This window comes from Sylvia atricapilla, chromosome 5, assembly GCF_009819655.1.
Source record: "Sylvia atricapilla isolate bSylAtr1 chromosome 5, bSylAtr1.pri, whole genome shotgun sequence".
Lineage (NCBI taxonomy): Eukaryota > Metazoa > Chordata > Aves > Passeriformes > Sylviidae > Sylvia > Sylvia atricapilla.
Genome location: NC_089144.1, coordinates 70,447,452 through 70,468,017, shown reverse-complemented (window position 1 = coordinate 70,468,017; position 20,566 = coordinate 70,447,452). Strand labels below are relative to the sequence as shown.

General features: G+C 52.0%; 2 protein-coding genes across 5 annotated transcripts in view; one reads left to right on the top strand and one right to left on the bottom strand.

Annotated features, from left to right (window-relative positions):
* MRTFA (myocardin related transcription factor A) overlaps positions 1–13,228 on the top strand; it is an 84,878-nt gene extending 71,650 nt beyond the window's left edge. For 2 of the 3 annotated variants that reach the window (XM_066320097.1, XM_066320095.1), the window contains exons 6-14: positions 790–965; positions 1,428–1,583; positions 2,080–2,330; positions 2,685–2,862; positions 3,134–4,249; positions 5,409–5,519; positions 8,371–8,547; positions 8,936–8,996; positions 9,432–13,228. In XM_066320097.1, coding sequence (XP_066176194.1) covers positions 790–965; positions 1,428–1,583; positions 2,080–2,330; positions 2,685–2,862; positions 3,134–4,249; positions 5,409–5,519; positions 8,371–8,547; positions 8,936–8,996; positions 9,432–9,931 — 2,726 coding nt within the window. In that variant the 3' untranslated portion in view covers positions 9,932–13,228. The remainder of the gene's footprint in view (positions 1–789; positions 966–1,427; positions 1,584–2,079; positions 2,331–2,684; positions 2,863–3,133; positions 4,250–5,408; positions 5,520–8,370; positions 8,548–8,935; positions 8,997–9,431) is intronic. The other variant, XM_066320096.1, reaches the window with a different exon arrangement.
* Positions 13,229–14,018: 790 nt separating this feature from the next.
* SGSM3 (small G protein signaling modulator 3) overlaps positions 14,019–20,566 on the bottom strand; it is a 28,312-nt gene continuing 21,764 nt past the window's right edge. For both annotated transcript variants that reach the window (XM_066320098.1, XM_066320099.1), the window contains exons 15-22: positions 20,154–20,203; positions 18,326–18,478; positions 18,165–18,235; positions 17,817–17,865; positions 17,510–17,595; positions 17,023–17,145; positions 15,571–15,631; positions 14,019–15,180 (exon numbers count right to left, since the gene is read on the bottom strand). In XM_066320098.1, coding sequence (XP_066176195.1) covers positions 15,097–15,180; positions 15,571–15,631; positions 17,023–17,145; positions 17,510–17,595; positions 17,817–17,865; positions 18,165–18,235; positions 18,326–18,478; positions 20,154–20,203 — 677 coding nt within the window. In that variant the 3' untranslated portion in view covers positions 14,019–15,096. The remainder of the gene's footprint in view (positions 15,181–15,570; positions 15,632–17,022; positions 17,146–17,509; positions 17,596–17,816; positions 17,866–18,164; positions 18,236–18,325; positions 18,479–20,153; positions 20,204–20,566) is intronic.

Below are 20,566 nucleotides of genomic sequence, written 5' to 3'. Positions count from 1 at the left end.
AGCAGGACGGAATACTTTCCATAAAAAAAGGAAAAGGACAGTGTTGTGAGAGAGTCTGGCTTCACTATTGAACAAGAAGTAGTTGAGGAAGTTGAGGAACTTGTGAACTGAAGCATAAGAGATGTGGCTTCCTTCTGACTGAGCAAAGTACATCTCTGGATTCCTCTTGATTTTAGGTGGGGTGCAAATGAGAATATTTCCCTGCTTAGCAGGATTAAATTGAGAAAAATCTAGTCTAAAAAACTTTGATACATTACAAGTGTACACTCATGTAAATTTATCTACTGGGCATGTAGATGGACAGAAATGCTAATAGCAGCCAGGGCCACCACTTAATACACGGCCCTTGTTTCTTGTAAGTCTTGAGGACAATTTGGGATTCTGTCTTCCAAGACAGAAGAATCCAAGAGAGATTCTACCTTCCACCATATAGGAGGAACACCAAAGAAGCCATGACTCAACATTATACTGCCCCATCTTCTTCTTCTTTGGTGCCAGATGATAATGAAATAAGTCATGCCACAGAGCTGGTTTTGGGCAGACCTGTGTATCTCACTGATCTTGCCTGGCTAGGAAGCAAGGGAAATGGTTCACCCTAGTCCACATCATTTTACTGATAGACAGCGAATGTAAACACTTAAACCTGATCCAGGTGGGACTCTGTTCCCTCATTTTTAGCTTTAAGCACAACTCTCTCCATGCCATTATTGTCTTTGTGAAACATCTAGTGTCAAGTGAAGTCATTTCTTACTCCACTTTCCAGACCACAGTTAATGTTTGTGTTTTTAGTTGGACAGGTGAACTACCCAAAGGTTGCAGACAACTCCTCCTTTGATGAGGACAGCAGTGATGCCCTCTCCCCAGAACAGCCAGCCAGCCATGAGTCCCAAGGGTCCGTCCCGTCGCCGATGGACTCGCGGATTTGTGAGCCTCTCACTAGCACCACTGGTACACCACTAGCTCAGGTGAGAATGTGGAGGCCTCCTGCAGTATCCTGGAGCTTCACCCTGATCTGTGGCACAGGACCCTAAAAAGTGAGACTTAAGTCTTCCCGAAGAGGTATAGTCTGTGAGAATTCACAGGGGGTCTTATCTCCATGGTGGTGTCAGTGATGTCCTCCTCTGGTTATTCACAAATCCTCATGGTGGTGCTTTGTGGGGAAGTGGGCCGCCATTGCTTGGTGATACAGCCTATGTGCAACTGATCCCAGCAGGAAATGCTGGGAGATACAGCTGTTGGATTTTGGTTCCTCTTCTGCCCTAAGAAGTTGTGCTGCTTCTCAGGGACAACTGAAGCAGTGGGTTAAAGGAGTCCGATTAAAGATTTGAAGCCCATGCTCCTTCCTTCTAAGTGAACACTTCCTGCACTCTGTTAAACTATCTCACTCCTCTTGTGTGTATTCATGATGCCTTCTTCTGTCCCTGCAGGGTTCATCCCAGTTGCAGATTAGTGCAGACTCTAGTGAAACTCTTTTTGTACCTGAGCAGCCACCTCCACCACTGCCACCTCCACCTCTTCTGCCCTCTAGTCTTACCAATGGAGTGGCTCTTACTGCTGCCAAGCCCCCACCAGCACTCATTAAGGTACTATTTTGGCTGATGTCTTCATTGTTGTAGTCTGAAGGAAGATAAGAAGGTTACTTTTAAGCAGGTTTGGAGTTGGAAGTAGTAAATTAACAGATGTAAAGGAAGGAAACATTTCTCACTAGTGTCTTCCTCTGACACTAATTGTAACATATTTAATGGGGTTTTCTGTTCCATCGTGTATTCACCTTCTATAAAACAGATGCTGAATGCAAAATGTTTTGAAACAATCAGTGTTATCTATAATTAGAGTCAATGAGTCTGCACTGGATGAGCAAATGATCTGGTGTGCTGGGAAAGGTGACCTTCATTATGGTGCAGCATAAGCTGCTGCCAGTGAGGTGTCAGTAATGTCTCAGAGAAGCATGGAAAGACCCTGAGGTGAACAAACTAGAGAATTTCAAAATGAAAATCTCAGTTGGTTCTGGTTTACATGGGGTGTTACGTTATATCAGTGTTTCCATTCTTACTTGCTTCCTCCTTTTCTTCTAAATAGCAAAGCCAGCCCAAGTCTGCTAGTGAGAAGTCTCAGCGCAGTAAAAAAGCCAAGGAGTTGAAGCCGAAAGTCAAGAAGCTTAAATATCATCAGTATATTCCCCCAGACCAAAAGCAGGACAAGGGAGCTCCTCCCATGGATTCATCCTATGCCAAAATACTGCAACAACAGCAGCTCTTTCTCCAGCTTCAGATCCTCAACCAGCAGCAGCAGCACTACAACTATCAGACCATCCTGCCAGCCCCACCTAAGTACGGGTCTGCAGTGGCAGCTCTCTTAGCAAGCACTTACAAGCACTCTTACCAGACTCATGGTGTTCTGGGTGTGAGGGGTGGCCACGGGGTGTGACAGGTGTGACATGCTCAGTCTTGTAGCTTCCAGAGGGCCTCAAAAAGAGCTGGTGTGAGAGGAATCAGACAAAAGCAGCTGAAGTGAGTTGGTTGATACAGCAAGGGGCATGGATATAGTCAAGAGCATTGCTGTGCTTTAGAGTTTAGAGCAGCTCTGGTGACCTAGACATTTCTGAACGTGTATGTTGTGGACACTGAGGGCCTCTGCTGTCTTTCTGCTGTGGTTTTAATGTCTGTGTTCTTTTTTTCCTGCAGACCTCCAGGAGAGCAGCAGAGTGGTGCCAGTGCCAGTGCCCCTGCCGTACGCAATCTTTCTGCCACAGTCAGCAGCACATCTTCAGTATCTTCTGGTTCCAGTGGGCTGATGAGACAAAACAGTAATGCTGCGGTGGGCAAGCCCGGCCCTCTCCCTGCCAGCCTGGATGAGATGAAGGTAAATGTCCTGTGAAGCTCCACAGACCCTTTCTGCCATTGTCAGCGGGCAGTACTGAAAGATGTTGCTGCCCCAGAGCAGGGCTGAGGTGGACTGACAGGAGTTAGTGATAGGAGCTGGGATTGCTACCCTGCAGTCAGTACCTGAGGTGCAGGTTTGTTGGCCTTCAGGAAGATCACTTTAGTCCTTTGTCTCATAGCTCTGGTGGCTGTTGACAGTTGTTCAGTTAGAAGTTCTCATAATCTTGCTCTGTTTTTTCCCCCCATATCAGGTAGCTGAGCTGAAGCAAGAGCTGAAGTTGAGGGCCTTGCCTGTCTCAGGCACAAAGATGGATCTGATTGAGCGTCTCCGAGCTTACCAAGAGCAGAACGGTGCAACCAGCCAAACAACCCCCACTCCCAAGCCCAGCACAGCAGCCGTCCTCCCTAAAGCTGCTGAAGTGGTGGTGGCCTTTCCAGCTGCCAGGCTGAGCCCAGGGCCAGCCCTGGTCACCACTGGCATTGCACCAGCAGAAGTAGTTGTGGCCACAGTTACTGGTGGCAGCGTGATGAAGTTTGGGAGCACAGGCTCAACTCCTCCTGTTTCTCCAACTCCTTCTGAGCGCTCACAAATGAGTACAGGGGATGAAAACTCGGGCACTGGAGATACCTTTGGAGAGATGGTGACTTCACCTCTGACCCAGCTCACCTTGCAGACATCTCCAGTGCAGTTCTTGGTGAAGGAGGAAAGCTCGAAGTCTGCCTCCTGCAGCATAAATGTGGCACCCAGGTCAGAGCAGTGTAGTGCTGGTAACAGCAGAGATGCAGAAGTTAGGGACAAAGACCGGATGCTGCAGGAGAAGGACAAACAGATTGAGGAACTCACCCGCATGCTGAAACAGAAACAGCAGCTGGTAGAGATGCTTAGGCTACAGCTGGAGCAGGAGAAGCGCTCTCAGCAGTCACAGCCGGCCCCAACAGCCGCAGGAGAGAGAACAGCCCTCACCTCCAAACCAGGAGCGTTTGGAACCCAGGTGAAGAGTGAGAATGGTTTCCTGAGTTGCCAGTTTGCGAAGCAATCCAGTGGCCAAACAGACCAATTCAGCCCCGCACCAGCTGCTAGCCAAACGGACACTTCGGATGCCAGCGCGGTGCCAAAGAAAGGCGTGGCGGTGAAGCAGGAGGCGCCGGCCGCGGAAGCGGAGCCGCCGGGCCGGTCCCACAGCCCGCGGCTTCTCCTTGGCCAGCAAGGGAGCGTCCTGGGCGACCTCAGCAAGGGCACCCCGCCCCACACCCTCATCACTGACTCCACAGGGACCCACATCGTCCTCACTGTGACCAAGCAGAGCGCCGAGAGGCAGGGCCTCTCTCCCCATGGGATGGCAGGGAGCAGCTGCTCACCCTTGCAGGTAGGCAAGGGTCGGATCCCATCACTGCTGTAGGCGCTTGGTTTCCTCTCTCCTTGTCCCACTCTGGTTACCGTAGGAGCGCTTAACAGGGTGGAAATTCAGTGCAGTAAGTACTGGAAGGGCAGAGTTGCTCACTACGGTCGGTGGTTGGTAGATCGTGGCTTTGTGAAACAGAGCAGTGTAAGCAGATCTTCAGCAAAAAGACTGGAATTTGACAATGATGAGCTGTGTACAGCGATGCACAATTGGCTCTGTACACCAGAGGCTGTTCAGCGTTCTTGCAAACACATGGTTCTGCCTTTTGTCAGGCAGGACCTCGGGCTTGGACAACAAGGGTTTGTCTCCACAGTTCACTAGTTTTTATAAGAACAACTATGCCCGTGGCAGTAAAATGAGCAGAGTATACTTCACCTCTCGTCCTTAACTGTAGAGATCGTAGTTGGAGTGATAGATGGGTCATCTTATCTACCAAGAGCTGAAATCAAACCCTGGGAGCAGACTGTTTTTTGGCTGCACTGTTTTAATGTGTGCCAGTATTTCAGTGTTAACAGAGTCTTTCATCAGAGATGATTTACTATTCCCCTGCTGGCATGAGCTCAGCACTTAACAGAATTGTTCCGAGTGTTCCTTCCAGGAAGGGATAAATATGCCCAAGTTTGATGGCATAAGTCAGGCCCCAGCACCTTCCATGACATCAAAGATAATTTTCATTCTCTGCTGATACATTTCTTGCATTTTCTGCAGAGCAAATGGCAGTGTCTGCCGTCAGTGACAGGCACTGAGCAGGCTACGTTTGCTGCATAGCAGGTGAGATGTCAGCAGCTATCTAAACATCAGCATCCAGTGTCAACCCTGAAACCCCAGAGTATCTCACCTGAACTCCATTGCTGCTCCACAAGGGCACAACTCCTGTGTCACATCTGGCAGTCCTTGACATGTGCCATGGGTAGCCCAGGGATTTAGGCTGGTACTACCTCCTCTCTTTGGATGTGATTGAGAGTCCTATCTGATTGCTCTGCTCAGGAAAAGAGAAGGATTGAATTTCATAAAGAATGAAGACTGGGGAAAAAACAAACTTAAAAATGCTGTAAGTAGCCTAAGTCTTGTGTCCATGTCATGTCTGCAGAATAACCTGTTGTGGATATCCTTTTCTTTCCAGAGCGTACAATCATCACCCGCTAAAACCTGCAGCCAACCACCGTGTCAGGTGCCTGCAAACACCCCTCAGCAGCCCACGCAGCAGCAGCCCAGAGGACCAAGCCAGTCTAAGGTAGTGCACTGCCTGCTCACTTTTCTCCCTTGGTTTTGTTTGCCTGGGGCCAGGGTTTGTACCCACAGGCAGTGGGTACCGACATACCACCCGTCAGTGGGTGTTATCTGTGGATTAAAACCAACGAGGGGCCAGAGTGGGCAGCCTTGATTCACAGGGGTGTCCCAGATTCTCGAAGGGGTGCTGCTGCAGAGAGAGAGGGTGGTGTGGCTGCTGCTGAAGGGGCATGTGAGCTCAGAGGGCTCAGAAGGGCTGTGACCTTTTAGTCTCTGGTACTGCTGAGCGTGCTGTCATTTCCATTCCCCTGCTCTGAGCATGCCAGTTAATCACCGCTTTGTGAAGTGCTATGCTGCTTCAGGAAAGAGAGCACCTCTCTTTAACCCTCTCCAGGTGCTGGCTGTAAAGAGGCTCTGCTGTACATCTCCCTTTCTAGCCTGCTTAGCTGTCTCTCTAACTGGTAATTAAGATAAGATGCAGAAAGATTATGAAGAGTTCTTAGAGCTTGGAGGATCATTTCTGAATCAGTTCCTGGAAAGGGTATGAAGACAGAAGTAATTCCTAGTATATTTAGAGTGAGATATCTATTTTGCAAAGGGTCAGGGCCTTGGTTTACTTTGAGACCTTGGAGAAAGTGCAGAAGGTAAATGAGGACACCTTTTTCCTTGGAGTTCCTTAGCCTTTCTGCTTCAGAGGCATCTGTACTGACTCTTCCAATCCTTTTGCCTTCCTGTGGGGTCAGAAGCCTGGTCTGCAGGTGGTCACAGGGCAGCAGGCCTATGCCATGTTGTCTTTCTCAGCACCTCCAGACCTGCAGCCTTTCTTCCCCAATGATTTCCATAAGCAGCTGCTGCAAATTGGTGCTTCTGGCAAAACAGCCCACCCAGTGTGTGTCAAAAAAGGTACCCTCCCAGCGTGTCCCAGTGGCCTGTGCCACAGCCATGGTTTCCAGCCCTTCTCAGGAAGAGTGGACCCTAGCAGAGCTGGTCTGGGGTTGCTCCTCTACCTGTGGGGCACAGAACAGAGGAGCAGCTTTCCAGGGAAAACAGGATGGGCAAGGGCATCAATACGTACACGTGTTGGAAGTGGTATTCAGCTGCTGCCCAGGGCTTGCTGCTCCAGGGGAGCAAGTTTCTGTGTGGGTCATGTGTAGCTGCTGTAAGAGGAAAAGGCCTGATCCTCGTTTCAGCTGTTCTTATGAACAGTTATGTGCTGATTCATCTGGTAAAGCTGAGTCATGAGCGCCACTTCCTGCAACACTTGGGATTTCCTTTGGAGTTCTGGTGCTGCTGAGTGCTCTGGTGCTCTCCACCCACCATCAGGCTGTTAAACTTGCTGCTAAGAGAAGCTAGCTTGTGACCCCACAGCAGGCACTGCAGGGGGAGGTGGGTAGAAGATAGGCCCTGGGAACATTGCACAGAGTAGGCTGAACACAAAAGGGAAGTGCCCTTTCTCTCCAAAGTGCTGCAGGAATCCCCCACTTGGACAGATGAGGCTCTCCCCATCCAAGAGAAGTGAGGAGGTGGTTTGTGGTGTGTCTGCTTTAGCATTGGAAAAATCTGCTAAAGATTTCCAGCTGTGAGTTGGAGGGGAAATTTGTCTTCTTCCCCTGCAGCCAGGGCATAGTGCACATGCTGAAAGATTTGCTTCGAAATTAAGAATGAAAAAGAAAACGCTTTATTTAAAACAAAAAACAAAAAACAAACAAACAAAAAAAAACCCGAAGAAAAAACATGAAGTTAAATCAGGTATCATGTTCATATCTTGTTTTGTTTACTTCCAGCAATGCAAGCTTACCTCTCAATCAACCAAAGACCACTGCTTGGGGAGCAGTAGTATTGTTAGATCGTAGTTTAAGGGAAATACGGGGTTCTATCAAATGTTATGCTTATGCTTTTTGCTTGCTTGCTTTTAGTAATGCAAATTTGCCAGTTAGAGAACCTAAGGCTTTAGCCAATGCATCAGATTTAGAAATCGTATGTCTTTCCTGTACAATCCTAGAAATGACACTTTCCACTTGTTTAATTAGCATGCCAATAGATGCATGAGACTAGTGAATTCCTCACCTTCCCAAGGCATCTTTTGAACCTGAAGAATTGGATGTCTCTGATTCTGTAAACATGATTTTTTTTGTGCCAAATTAAGCTATACAAGAAAAGATCAGTATTTGGTCAAGGACATTTCTTTCTACCACTCTAGGGAGTGGTAAGTCAAGAAAAACAAAGAGGTCAAAGCAGTCTTCATGGTTCAAACAAGAGGGGGAGATGTAATTCTGGAAATTGAGAATTTGGGGGTTTAGTATATAGTAATACACGTGAGTTAAGATGGAGGATTTTGGGTGTTGCCTGAGGCCGCCTTCTTCACCTTCTTCTTCCTTCCTCTACATGGCTTTGGGTGGTTTTCTGTAATTGGGTGAAAAAGGTCTGCACTGTGGGCCTTGGGTGGTCATTATTGGGTCAAAAGGATAAATAATGTAGGTGTCACGTCGTTATTGGGTAATTATCACTTAACCTTGGAAGGAGTTAGTGGCATTCCATTTTACCTCATTTCCCTAACTGGCCAGTTAGCTCGTGAGTCTGTAAGTAGGTAAGAAATAACAAACATCCGAGTCCGAACTTGAAACCTACCTTTCCCGTGTATTAGTCCTGACCTTGGCAGGACAAAAAGAAGCCAAAACCTTCACATGCACAGGGTCCAGGGGAGGAGGCAGGCTGCTGTGGGCAGAGCAGTGCAGAGCGCTGTGCAGTGCTCACAGGGAGAGGTGGTGGTCTCTCAAAGCAGCTGTGAGACAGGAGTTGATGTAGACTTTTCCCTGATTTGCATTCATTCCCTCTTCTTCCTTCATTCTGAACAGTCCTCATCACAGCCTTGCTCTCCTGCTGCCCCTTCCCCCTCCCAGACGGACCTGGAGCAGCAACAGCACACACCGCTTTTTGGAACTCCTTCACCTCCTCTTCTGGTTCCCTCAGTCCCAATGAAAGAGCCACCACCAGGCTACGAAGAGGCCATGAAGCAACAGCCAAAGGCCCAGGTGGGAGCAGTTATTCTCCCTGGTTTCCTTGGAGAGCAGACAAAAAGTTGCCATTGTAAATCTGCTTAGTTCCTTGATGTGGGCTAGTGATAGGGAATGGAGACACAACTGCGCCTTCCTTGTTGAACTTCCTCTGGAGGGTTTGGGCCAGACCCTAAGTCACAGGTGAAAAATCCCAAGCCATTCATTGCCATTGCTGGCCATACTTTCCCAGCCAGTAACAGCCTCGGGTACAGAGGACTCCTGTGCCATGTCGTGGTGTGCTCATTGTTGGTAGAAAACAGCCCTGTCCCTGGGGCGAGGGAGGGGAGCCAGCAGCTAAAGATGTTGCTGGAGGTAGAAGTTCCCCTGGTAAATAGGAAGCTAATCCTGCACTTGCTCTTCCCAGGAGAATGGCTGTTCCAGCCAGCAGATGGACGACCTGTTCGATATCCTCATCGAAAGTGGAGGTAAGGAACAAAGGCAGCATTTCCCATAGCCCCTGGGTGTGAGTCTGGGAATTGTAGAGCACTGAGGGGAGAGTCTGTCATGGCCCTGCTCTTTTCTCTGGTGTCCTTTCCAGTGCCTTTAGCACTGGCAGTAGTCATTAAGGCACTGAGGGAGACGTCAATCAGGCCATAATATGATTCTGTGATTCTTGATGGCTCTGCTGCATCAGATTCGGGCACATTGCTTCTGAGGTACTGGACAGAGATGGAATTTGATGGAGGTGGGCTGAAAACTCCCTGTAGCGAGGCAAGCGCAGGCACAGGACCTTTCCTCATCCCAGTTGGTGGTCAGTGATGGCTTAGTCTGGGGGGTGTCTGCGGCCCTGGTGGGTGGGAGGGATCCTTCTGGTGTTCAGCCAGACTTTTCTTCACCTGGCCCGTTTGTTCCCTGTACAGAGATTTCTGCTGACTTCAAGGATCAGTCGTCCCCAGCTGGGAAAGAGTCCCCTGTGGTCCCGGGCTGTTCTCCACCCCCCAGCAGCCAGCCCTCCCCCGAGCTGGCGGTGCTGGTGCCCTTGGGGCAGCCGGTGTCCACGGGCAGGCTGGAGGACTTCCTGGAGAGCAGCACCGGCCTGCCGCTGCTGACGGCAGGGCACGAGGGGCCGGAGCCCCTGTCCCTCATCGATGACCTCCACAGTGAGATGCTGAGCAGCTCGGCCATCCTGGACCACCCGCCCTCACCCATGGACACCTCGGAATTGCACTTCGCTCACGAGCCGTCTGGGGGCATAGCCCTGGATCTGGCTGAGGCTAACTTGGACAGCATGGACTGGCTGGAGCTGCCAGGGGCTTCTGTCATGAGCCTGGCTCCCCTGAGCACCGTGGCTCCCAGCCTCTTTTCCACAGACTTTCTCGATGGACATGATCTGCAGCTGCACTGGGATTCTTGCTTGTAATTTTGTGAGCAGAGACTGAAGGGAGTGGGAGGGCACAGGCATGGAGAGGGAAGAGGCCAGTCAACCAAAAAACAAGAAGAACGAAAGAGCTCCTAGTATTTGTACTCCTGTAACAGTGTCCTTGCCGTGTGAAGCCGGCAGTGGGCCAGGCCAGGGCAGGGAGGACGGCTGCTGTGGGGGGACAGGAGGGGCTGTGAGGCTGCTGGCCCCCTGCCCACTGCACACAGCCTGGCCCAGGCAGGGTGAGAGCAGTCAGCAGCCCCTGTTCCTCCAGGCAGGAGCAATGGTGGCACACTGTTCCCTCACACGGGACAGAGCATGACTGTGCCTGAGCTGTTGCCAGAGCAGCACTCTGCACCACCTGGGACTGGTGGATAAAGGGGGCTGTGCTGCCCCGGCATGCTCGGTCTTAATTAACAGTTGTGGAAGGAGATTCTACCTCTGGAGCAGGACACAAAGGCAGGAGGGCTGTCTGGGGCCCAGAGCAGCTGCCCTCTGCACCAGCCACCATCTGTCAGGGGAGGGGCTGATGTGCTGCAGGGCAGAGGGGAGCTGGGCACAACAGGCACCTTCTCGAAACGTAGCCAGAGGGAAGCAGGGCTCCCCACCGACCTGGTTCCCCAGATATCACTGAGCTTGGCAGAGACCTGCCAGCCTGCCTGCTTGCTTCGCTCACTTCGGGCTGCAAAACAATTTTCTAAGGTGCCAAAATCAGGTCATTGCATGTTAAAACTTCTGTCAGGCACAGCCCGTTGCCCCCAGCTCCCGCGGCACTCCTGCCATCCCCTGGTGAGCAGGGGACGCAGCCTGGGCAGGGACATGAGAGCGCCTGCAGGGCCTGGGGAGTGGGTAAGGGTCAGTAACATATCATTGGAGGCCATGGTCTGTCTCCTGCCTTCGCTGTGTTGGTGCCTCACTGGAGCATGTGCTCCAGTGGAAAGCAGCAGCTGGGGATGGATGTTGGACCTGTAGGTGAGGAAGGGGAAGTGGGACAGCAAGACTGGTGGTGTGTGACACTGCACAGGTCCTGGCTCAGTGACTGTGAGGGCCCCTTTCTGGAGAGGAGCCTCAAAGCAAGTATTGGGCAGCTGACCTCTGCTCTTCCCTCCCTCCAGTCCCACAGGGTGAAAGGCAAAAGTAAATGGCTGCTTAATTTGAGCTGGAGTCCTGTGTCCCCGTAGGGCCCCAGGCTGGTGCCTTGGTGGAACTGCAGACTGAGGAGTGGGTGGACAAGCCCCCAGGACCTCAGAGCCATGACAATGCCAGTCCTTGGACAAGGCTCTGTGGTGGAACACCAGACCTGTGGCTCGCTCCTGTGCTGTTACTTGTTACTTTAGAATTCCTGTGCCAGCAGGAACTCACAGCCATACTGAGCAGGTGGGACATGGCTTCTGTGGCTGTGGCCACCTCACCACAAGGCTGTCCCTGCTTTGGCCCTGAGCTGGGTCCAGGCTGCTTGTGCTGAGTGGGGCTGGGGAAGCTGTGGTTTCTGAAGTCCTGCAGACTGAAGGTACTGACCTGCTCAGGCAGTGAAAGGATCAGCTGCCATCCATCTCAGTATCTCCTTGAGGATGCTGTCCCCACCTTTCCCCTGTGCTGGACCACAGAGCTTCCTGCTGGGGAGTAGTAGCTGTGAGCCGTGTGCTGCTTCCCTGCAACTTAAGTACCTGATCCTCTTCCCAGGGAGAGGCCGTGCCATAGGAATGCTGGTACCTGTGGTCCGTGGTGAGGCAGGTGAATGTCAACCCTGCACAATGCTCTCCCTCAGCTACTGAACTGGCAGCTGGGTGGTGTCATGCCTTTTTGCAGCTGGGAGATACTCCTGCTTTCCTGAGCCCTTTGCTTGTTAACTGCATGGGGAGCCACTTTCTTAATCATTTAGAAGGGGAGCCTGCTGGCAGCTTCCTTTCTGTCCCCTCCTCTAGCCCTGACCTGTAAGCAAGTTACCTCTTATCTGCCTCTCTGTGTCTGGGTTGGAGAGGACACCATACCCCTCCTCCTTCCCCACAGGCTTTCTATTCCTTGAGCTACAGTGTGACATCCTAAAAATCAGAACAAGAGAGACTGGTGTGCACGCCCTTTATCCTCCTGAGCCCTCCCTGAATTCTCTCCTGGTGCAGCCCAAGTGCCCACTGGGAGCAGTGAGTTACTTAGCTTTCAGAGTTTTCACCAGCTCTTCTAGGGCAGCTGCCCGCAGCTGTGGGGGCAAGGAGTTTCTAAGGAGGAAAGTATGGAGGGAGTGGGAGGATCTCTGAAATGGTAAGGGGAAAATGTAAGGCTGCCTGTTTGTCAGACTCCAGCAAAATCAGGTTCTTTCAGCCCATAGCTGCAGTAGCCACCACAAAAAAACAGCTGTATGATTTGTACAAATAATTACAAATCTTCAGCCATTAAATAAAGAAGGAACTTATCAATGAAGTGCAATGAGCTCCTAGAGGAAGGTGGGAGCACTCCAGCTGCAGTCCTGGCCTGACCCAGCCCTGGTTGCTTGCCCTGGGCCAGGTACTCTGGTCATTGGCAGAGAGATGCCAATGCCTGATACCACTGTAGCCCTTCCCAGAGGTTGCTGGTGAGAGGCTGAGCCCACAGCTGCTCCCTTTCACCTTCACCCATCCACCATCAGGTGTGAAACTCAATTTGGTGACCCTGACTTTGCCTAACGTACTTGCATTGGCTGAAGAGCTTCAAGGAGCCCAGAGGATACAGAAGCAAAAGCCTCATGTCCTGAGGAGCCCGGCTGGCCTGTGCAGGCCCCTCTGCACAAGGGGCTTCCACCAGGGAGTGACAGAGAACCCTGTGCCTCTAGGCACAGGGCAAGGTGGTGCCTCAGCCCCAGAAATGTTAGAAAGTCTTTTCCCCAAGCAGTGCCCAGAGCAAGCTTGCCCAGTTCTCTGCTTTCTTACTATTATTTCTTTGAATAATAGTTCAATCATTCTTTGTTGGAAGAGGTATTCCCCTGGACATACATTTTTTGCACCCATTGGGAAAAATGAAGTCTGATGTTCTGCCTCTACCTTGAATGTAATCCTGAATCTTTCTGCTGTAACCACTACTTGTTTGTAATGTGTATTTGACTAGCATGCACTCTCCCTTCCACTGTGCAGCCAATGATGAGGGGTGATCCGCACCATCAGTCGGATGGTGTTGGGGCATCAGATCCAGAGCGAGTATTCAACTGGAAAAGGATAAAAGTGACAAGTTAATGGGGGAGAGGATGGATCTTTAAATTGAATTATTTTTTCAGTTACAAATATTTGAAGAAAAAAAAAATCCATTTTATTAAAAAAATTCCAAACAGCCACATTCTCAAAAACTTCTCTGCTATGCTGGTGGGAGGGCTTGGGTCCATTCTGCCTTTTCCAGCTAAGGGTGGGTGATCCTTCTGCGTCTTTCTTAAACCTGAAAAATACAGCTTAAGTGATGATCCTTCTCAGCTGCAGGGAGATTCCCTCAGTGTGTGGAAATTACCCACTCTGCAACCAGAGGCAGGTTTCACTATTAGTCTCCCCCAGCCCAGCAGGCTTGTCTGGACTGCAGGTGGTAGTGAGGTGACACTGCCCCTTCCATAGCCACATTCCAGAGGAATTACCTTCACTGAAAACACTCACTTTCAAATCAGAGCATATGCTGCAACTTCCACCTCCCACGATACTGGACTTCTAAACAGAGTTCTCCCAAGGGCCTGTTGCACTTTGCAGCTCAGCCTACACCTGCTTTTTCCAGAGGCACTTCTTGTACAGACAGCACTGTTGTCCCTGCCACACAGCCCTTTCTACTGGCGCCTCTGCCTGCCCTAAGTGTCCTCCCCCTGCAGTGTCCCTACAGCCCGTCGTGTCTGGTGCTTCTGCCTTTTCTAGGGCTCTGCCGTGGACCTGCTCTTGGGGCTGGCACGGAGATGAGGCAGCACTGCCACTGCTGGCAGCAGAACTGGCTGTGCCCTGGCTGCTGCCTGACCTTGTGGGCTGCTCCAATGCAAGGAGCTCCCTCAGTGCCAGCACAGAAATGGGATCACCACTGTCAAACGGCAGAAAGGAAAACTTCAACTGAGTCCTGACCCTGTCAAAAAATAAGACAAAACCCAGCAATCTCCCAAGATGCAGTTTTTATTTACAAACCCACCAAGTAAAGGAAAGTAAGAATCTAATGTTATCCCATCAGTAGTTTGTGCTCACAGACAAGCGCCTTCAGTCGAAAGTCACAGACTCCATATCCAGAACCACCACCACAAAGCAGCAATTCTCCACTCCTGACCTGCAGCCCCATTGCCATTGCAGGGCAGGGAGGACGAGTTACTCTCCCTGAGCCAGGCTCCAGCCTAAACCTTGTCCTGAGCTACAATGGTGCCAAAATATACATGTTCCTGGAGTAAATTTACAGCTTTTTGGTTAACCAGTAAAAATCATCTAGAGACTCAAATGACAGCATGAAACACTCACTCTTGTTTAGGGGAGAGGTGGTTTTTGTCTGCTCCCAGAGGAGACAAGGACCATCCCTAAGGCTGTTACAGTGCTAACAGGCTGGTAAATTTGGGCAACTCTTGTCAATACCCCACACCAGTGCCAGAGAGGTGGGATGAAACTGATGCCAGCTCCCCCTTCTCAGCTCCAGGTCAAAGGAACTTGTCCATGTGTCCCCCAGCAGAGGAGAGCCCTCGGGTGGCACGGGGAGGGGATGTGCTCTCCCCGCTCCTGTACAGCGGCGAGTCTCTCACCAGCCCAATTCCACGTGCAGCTGCAGTGCCACATGTCAGTGGCACCAGCCGTCATGGATCAGAGCCACCCCACAAGGGCCATCTCTTCCCCCCAGGCACAGACACCCCCATGTGACTGCCAGCCCACAGCAGTGCACAGTGGCTCCAGCCAGGTCGCTCCCCTGGGCGCTGTTGGGGAGACCGGGCTGAGGAAGGCAGAAGCTGGGAGGGGGCACTTGCTTTTTGTAGCCAGAACATACTTGTCCCTTTGCAGCATCACCCTCCACCATCAGCCCCCTCGGGTCTGCAGCTCAGCCTCTCAGCACTGCTCCATCTGCCCCAGGTGGTCTGGCAGCCCCCGGGGGCAGGATTTTGTCACAGATACAAGTGGGTGGGGAAGGGCAGGGGATGAGACATGAGGGGGTGGAGGAGAGGAGTGTGTGCCATCGAGAAGGTCCCCAGGATGGGGTGGAGGTCACCCATCTATGTCCCAGCTGAAGAGATGGTGCTTCACGAGCATGTCCTGCACCCCTTCCTTCAGTGGCTTCTTCTCCTTCTCCTGCAGGATGACACAGAGACCCGGGTCAGTGCACCACGCCCAGAACAGGGGAGGTTGTGTCTGCAGGCAGAGCCTGAGCACGCCGAGGCCTCTGGCACCCAGACAGAGCAGCCTCCTGCACGTCCCATCTTTGCACAGCTGGCACAGGGAGAGGCCCTTTGGAGAGCACTGGGGAAAGGGAGCCTGTCACCGTCCTGTGGCCCAGCTGGGCAGGGCAGGCAGCCCCTCTGGCAGCACTGCCACACAGCTCCTGCTGCACAGCCTGCGCTGACAGGGAAAGCAGCCCCACCCAGGGGAGGCAGACGATGGGCTGAAGCACAAAGCTGGGAGGAGGAGGCAGTAGGTGAAGCCCTTGGCTGAGTGAGAGAATGAGAGATGCCACCAACTTACCTCCCTCTTTATTGGCAGCTCCCAGTCCTGAGAGAGGCTGAAAGCGAATTTGCCAAGGACTCTGCAACAAAACCAGATGAGAAGAATGTTAAAACAGACCCCCCCAGACCACACCACTAGCCTTTGCCCACAACTGCTGCCCCAGGCACACAACTATACTGTGTCCTGAGCTTATCCTGGCATGCCACTAAGCTTACAAGGATGAAATTCCTTGTTTGATGATGTTGAAAAGACAGCAGCAGTCACTCATTCCCTCTTTCCCCCTCCTCTCTGGGCTTCACATCCTCCCAGGCCCAGGCTGGAAGAAGGAGCTGGAAGATGTGACTCAAGTGCAGCCCCTACAGAGCTTGGTACTGCAGCACAGGGAGGCACGGGCAGCCCCAGGCTGGGGGGGGACTGCAGACAGGCCTGGCTGACGGCTGCACACAGCTGGCAGTGGCAGACTGCAGGTTCCTCTCCTGAAAGCAGAGCCCTCCCTGCAGCACATCAGAGCTCTGCAGCCCCCTCCCTCTCCCTGGAGCAAGAGAAGTGTCCTGCAGCTGAAGTGCTCTGATGTGTCGGCATGGGGAGCTCCCTCGCTGGCTGGGAGAAGTAGGAGTAAGACATGAACCAGCCCCACTCAGTCCTTTGGCCATGCCCAGCTGCTCCCACGTTGTGAGAAAGCGGCTGTGGGACACAGCAGGCCAGAGGTGGCAGAAACGCCCTCCCATTCAGCAGCAGGCTGAGAACACGACACCCTAAAGTGTGCACACACAGGGCCTGTGCTCCCGCTGGGGCCCGAGGCAACTGGGTGGTGCACACAAAAGCCAGCTCCCACTGAACGGCAGCAGCAACCAGGCTGCAGCAGTGGTGATGGCAGGGAACTTCCCCTCCGGCTCCCCGGGACTTCACCGGGCATGGCAGAGTGCAGGAGGGCCAGGAGCACGGCTGGAGCCACAGGGATGTGTGCCCGGGGCTCCAAGTGACTGCTCTGTGAGCGCTCAGGCACTAAAGCTGCTCTCAGCCCCGACACCGCTCACTCGCCTAACCAGGGAGTCAGGGGTGACCGACCCCATCTCAGCCAGTGCCTGTGCTGCTGTCTCCCCAGCACATTCCCTGCTGGCACTTAGAGTGGCTGGCAAAGGACACGGAGAGCAGTGGGGTTGAAAAGCAGACTCCATCAGAGTATGTGTACAGCAGGAGGGTGCTGGTAGGCAAAGGCTCCCTGCTTGTCCCCAGGAGCCAAGCTCTGCTCTTGGATCAGGCAGGCACAGTGCCTCACAATGAAGCGTCCAGAGATTTGTTTCTGCCTCAGTACACAGCAGGAAATCTCTGTGGCTGGGATGTCCGGACAGCCCATGCTGCAACTCACTGGAGAGGGCCCAAACCCAGCCATAGTGAGGCCACCTCCAGCAGAGGAGGAGGAAATCTATTCCAGACAATGGCATGGGGACATGCCATGGGGACACTCACCTCAGCTCACATTTGATCTGCACCCAGCCAGGACTGCGCAGGAATGACCAGGGATGGAACCACTTCTCCACGGTCTGCAGGCTTGAGCACAGCACCTCCAGCCACAAATGCAGCACCTGTTCGCTGCAACAACGGGGTAGAGGCCTGTTACTCAGCTGCAGCCAGGGAAAGAAATCTCATCGCTCTGGGATGGTCTATTTTCAGCCCAAGCTTTCAGCCCCACCCACAACCCTGTCCCCAGTGGGAACAGGATAACCCTGTAAAATTGTGTGAGCCACTCCATAAAACAGGAGCTCCTGCTTCCAGCTAGGAATCAGGCCAGCACAATCCTCAAGGAACAAGTGTAATCCAGTGTCTGCATTGAGAGAGGGGGAAAAATGATGCTGTGGCCTAAGATTGAAACTTCTACTGCCCTTAAGCCCACTCTGTCCCTTCCCAAGTTCTTTGCACCCAAAATGCTGAAGGTACCAGGGGCCAGATGACTCACTTGAGTCCAACACAGATGAGTGAACGAAGCTTCACATCCATCTGTGCGTGTGCAGCATCGTGCGTCATGTTCACAGCCTGAACTGCCTGCAGGGAGGGAAGGTGTGCTTACTGCTGGGCAGCCACTTCAGCAACACAGCCAAATGCTGCCCTCCCTGCAGCTCCCACCCTCACCAGTGCCCCCTGCTAGCACCAGAGGGTCTAAGGGAAATTCCAAGAGACTCTTGAACATCTCCCTCCAACGGTTTCCACAGGAAACATCCCCAAAGTAGGAAACGGGCTCTGGCTGGGCTTGGGGCAGCACTCACCCGGTAAAGCAGCTCCTCTGGAGTGAGGACTTTGCCATCTTCATCAAGCCTGTAAAGATCACAGCAGAGACCCAGCTAGCCCCAGACACCCTGGGTACATGCAGGCCCTTCCTGCTTCATACCCCAGCAGCTCCCGTGCTACTGCTGAGCCCAGAGGTGCCCTCACAGCCGTGAGAGCCAGATGCAGACCCAGAAGCACAGGAGCCAGGGGAGGGGACAAGATCTCCTGCCAGCCTCGGGTCAGCACAGGCACAGCAGCCTGCCCACGGGAGGATGGGGCAGACCATGAGCCTTGCCAAGGGGCAGAGCAGTATCAGCCTGATGAGCACGGAGGAGCAGGGCACAGACCTGTAAGTCTTGCAGAGCACGAGGCGAGAATACACAGAGTCAAAGTCCCGTTCCACTTCCCGGCTTGCAGCCTGGAGGAGCAGAGGGACACTCAGCACACCTGCCCTACAACCCACCGCCTCAGCCCTCTGGCAGCACTGCCCCATGAAAGGACATCTCACCTCCTCAATGAACAGCCAGGGGTGGCAGGCCCCCCCCAGCAGAGATGGCTTCTTCAATCCGTGCTCAAATATGGACTTCAAGGCTGGACAGAGTGTCCCTCGCACCAAGTCTGTCACCCCCTCTGTGACAGAGTCATCTCCAGCGATGGAGTACTGAGGAACAGGAAGAGCCAGGTCTCAGGGGGCAGAGCATGGAGGTGGTCCACACACCTACACCTCTGCACAGACCAATTCCACTCCCAGGTGCCTGCCAGAACCCCTTCCTCCCCTCTACCTCTCATGCTCTTGCACAAGACCCTGTGTTCTGTGCTACTGTAGGGGATCTCCTGGGACTTTTTCTTTAGGTGGTGCCCAGCAGACCATGCAGGTGACCCCAGTACCATCCTGGCAGCATTCAGCACATAAGAATGTGATGGTGTGATGCTGATTGTGCTAAGGTACGGAGAGGGACTTGCACTGAGGGTCTCTGCAATTCTGTAAGTTGCTAAAAGTCAAGACAAAGAGAACCAGCCAGGAATTTTCAGATCAGGGGCTACACCACTTTGAGGTATCATGCTGACACACTGTTAACACTCGCGTAAGTGGGATCCTCTCTGTTTCCACAGTTAGGAGGAGAAATGCTCAGCATGTAGGACATTTCTATGCACAGAGAGGTGATCTGCATCTAAGGAGCTAGTGATGCCTGGAACAGAGACTGAGCAGAGCTAGAGAATAAAGAAGATTTTTATTGAAAGGCCTTAAAGGGTACACCTTGGGCAGGACAAGAGCCTGACCAGGGCTACACCAAGGTGGACTTAGAATGGTCACAAAAACGGGCGACTTGTCACAAGGTCTTACACTGTTATAAATTTTGGTCCATTTGCACATTGGGGTTTAATTGTCCAATTACAGCTTCGGGTTGTGAAGCCTTGCAACTGTTTTCTTTCTTCAGTCCACTGTTGTTTATGCTTTTGGGCCTGAAACTGCTACTCGTTGTCCTTGGTTTTCAGCAAGAAAAGGATTTGTTTTGTCTACTTACTCTCTGAAGAGAACTTACTAGCACCTAATATGAAGCTCAGAACTCTATCCCTAGGCAGCACAGAATCCGAAAAACATGAAAACTAAATGAAAACTAAAACTTAAGCCAGCCCTGACAGAGGAGGAAGGAAGCAATATATCAATAGTGACATCTCTCTGGGGGCCTCTCTAGAGGGTCTTGGGTCTGCCTTTGAGCTCTTCCTCACTCCCCAAAGGCTGAGAAGAGAGAACTGGACCTTCTCCACTTCCCCTGAAAACTGCTTAGGTCAACAGCTGCCGCTGTTTGTCTCATTTACACTGCGCCAATCTGGAGGACATACTGAAGTACCTGCTACAGGTAAGTGCCATCCCATCACTGCCAGCTCTAAGAGGACCTAAGACACATTGTCCCCTTGGGCACAGCTGCTTGGGGAGAATTTACTGTCATGGCCACAAAGCATGAGCAGGATCCACAGGTACAGCCTCAAAGGAGTAAAAGAACACAGGCAGCTGGGAGCAGACAGAAACATTGCCCTGGTTCTCTCCCTGCTGCTTTCTCAGCTTTCATTTCTGGCGTCCTTGCAAACCCAGGCACCCCACACAGTTGCCTTGGCAATCCTCTGAGGCCCTCATTCTCCACTTGGTCAGCGTGAGGGAGTTGAACAAACAGGCTTAGGAGGATAAGCTGCCTGATCACATCCCAAAATGGCCAGAAAGCAAACAGACTGAAGAAGGGAAATCTATTGCTCTTTTCAACTGTGTTTTTTCCCATTATGACATAACCCTCTTTTAAAAGGTGAAGTTTTTTGGTAATTGGGTTTTTTTTAAGTACCTCTTTACTCCGCTCATCCAAGATCTCCACAAATTTCGCAGGAAACCAACCTACAACGAGTGAACAAAGAGATGAGCCTGACAAAGAGAAATCCTTACACAAAGCCCAGTGGGAGCTGACAATAAATCAGAGTTCATAGGGCCCACCCCCAAAGAAGGAAGCAAGCAGCCTCAAAATCACAATAACTAAGGCAGCTGCACAAGAAAGCCAATTGCAGGACACTGCCCACACGCAGCAGTGATGACATGCACCCGACCACCTTGTGCCAGCAGGATGGAGCCTAAACTTGCTGTTTGCAAGAAGTAACCAGGACACTGCTGCATGACTGCTCTCATACATTTCCTTTGCCCCAGCAGATACTCTGGGTAGCTGGCAAAGCCTTTGCTGCCAGAGCAGTTGTTGTCGATGAAGGA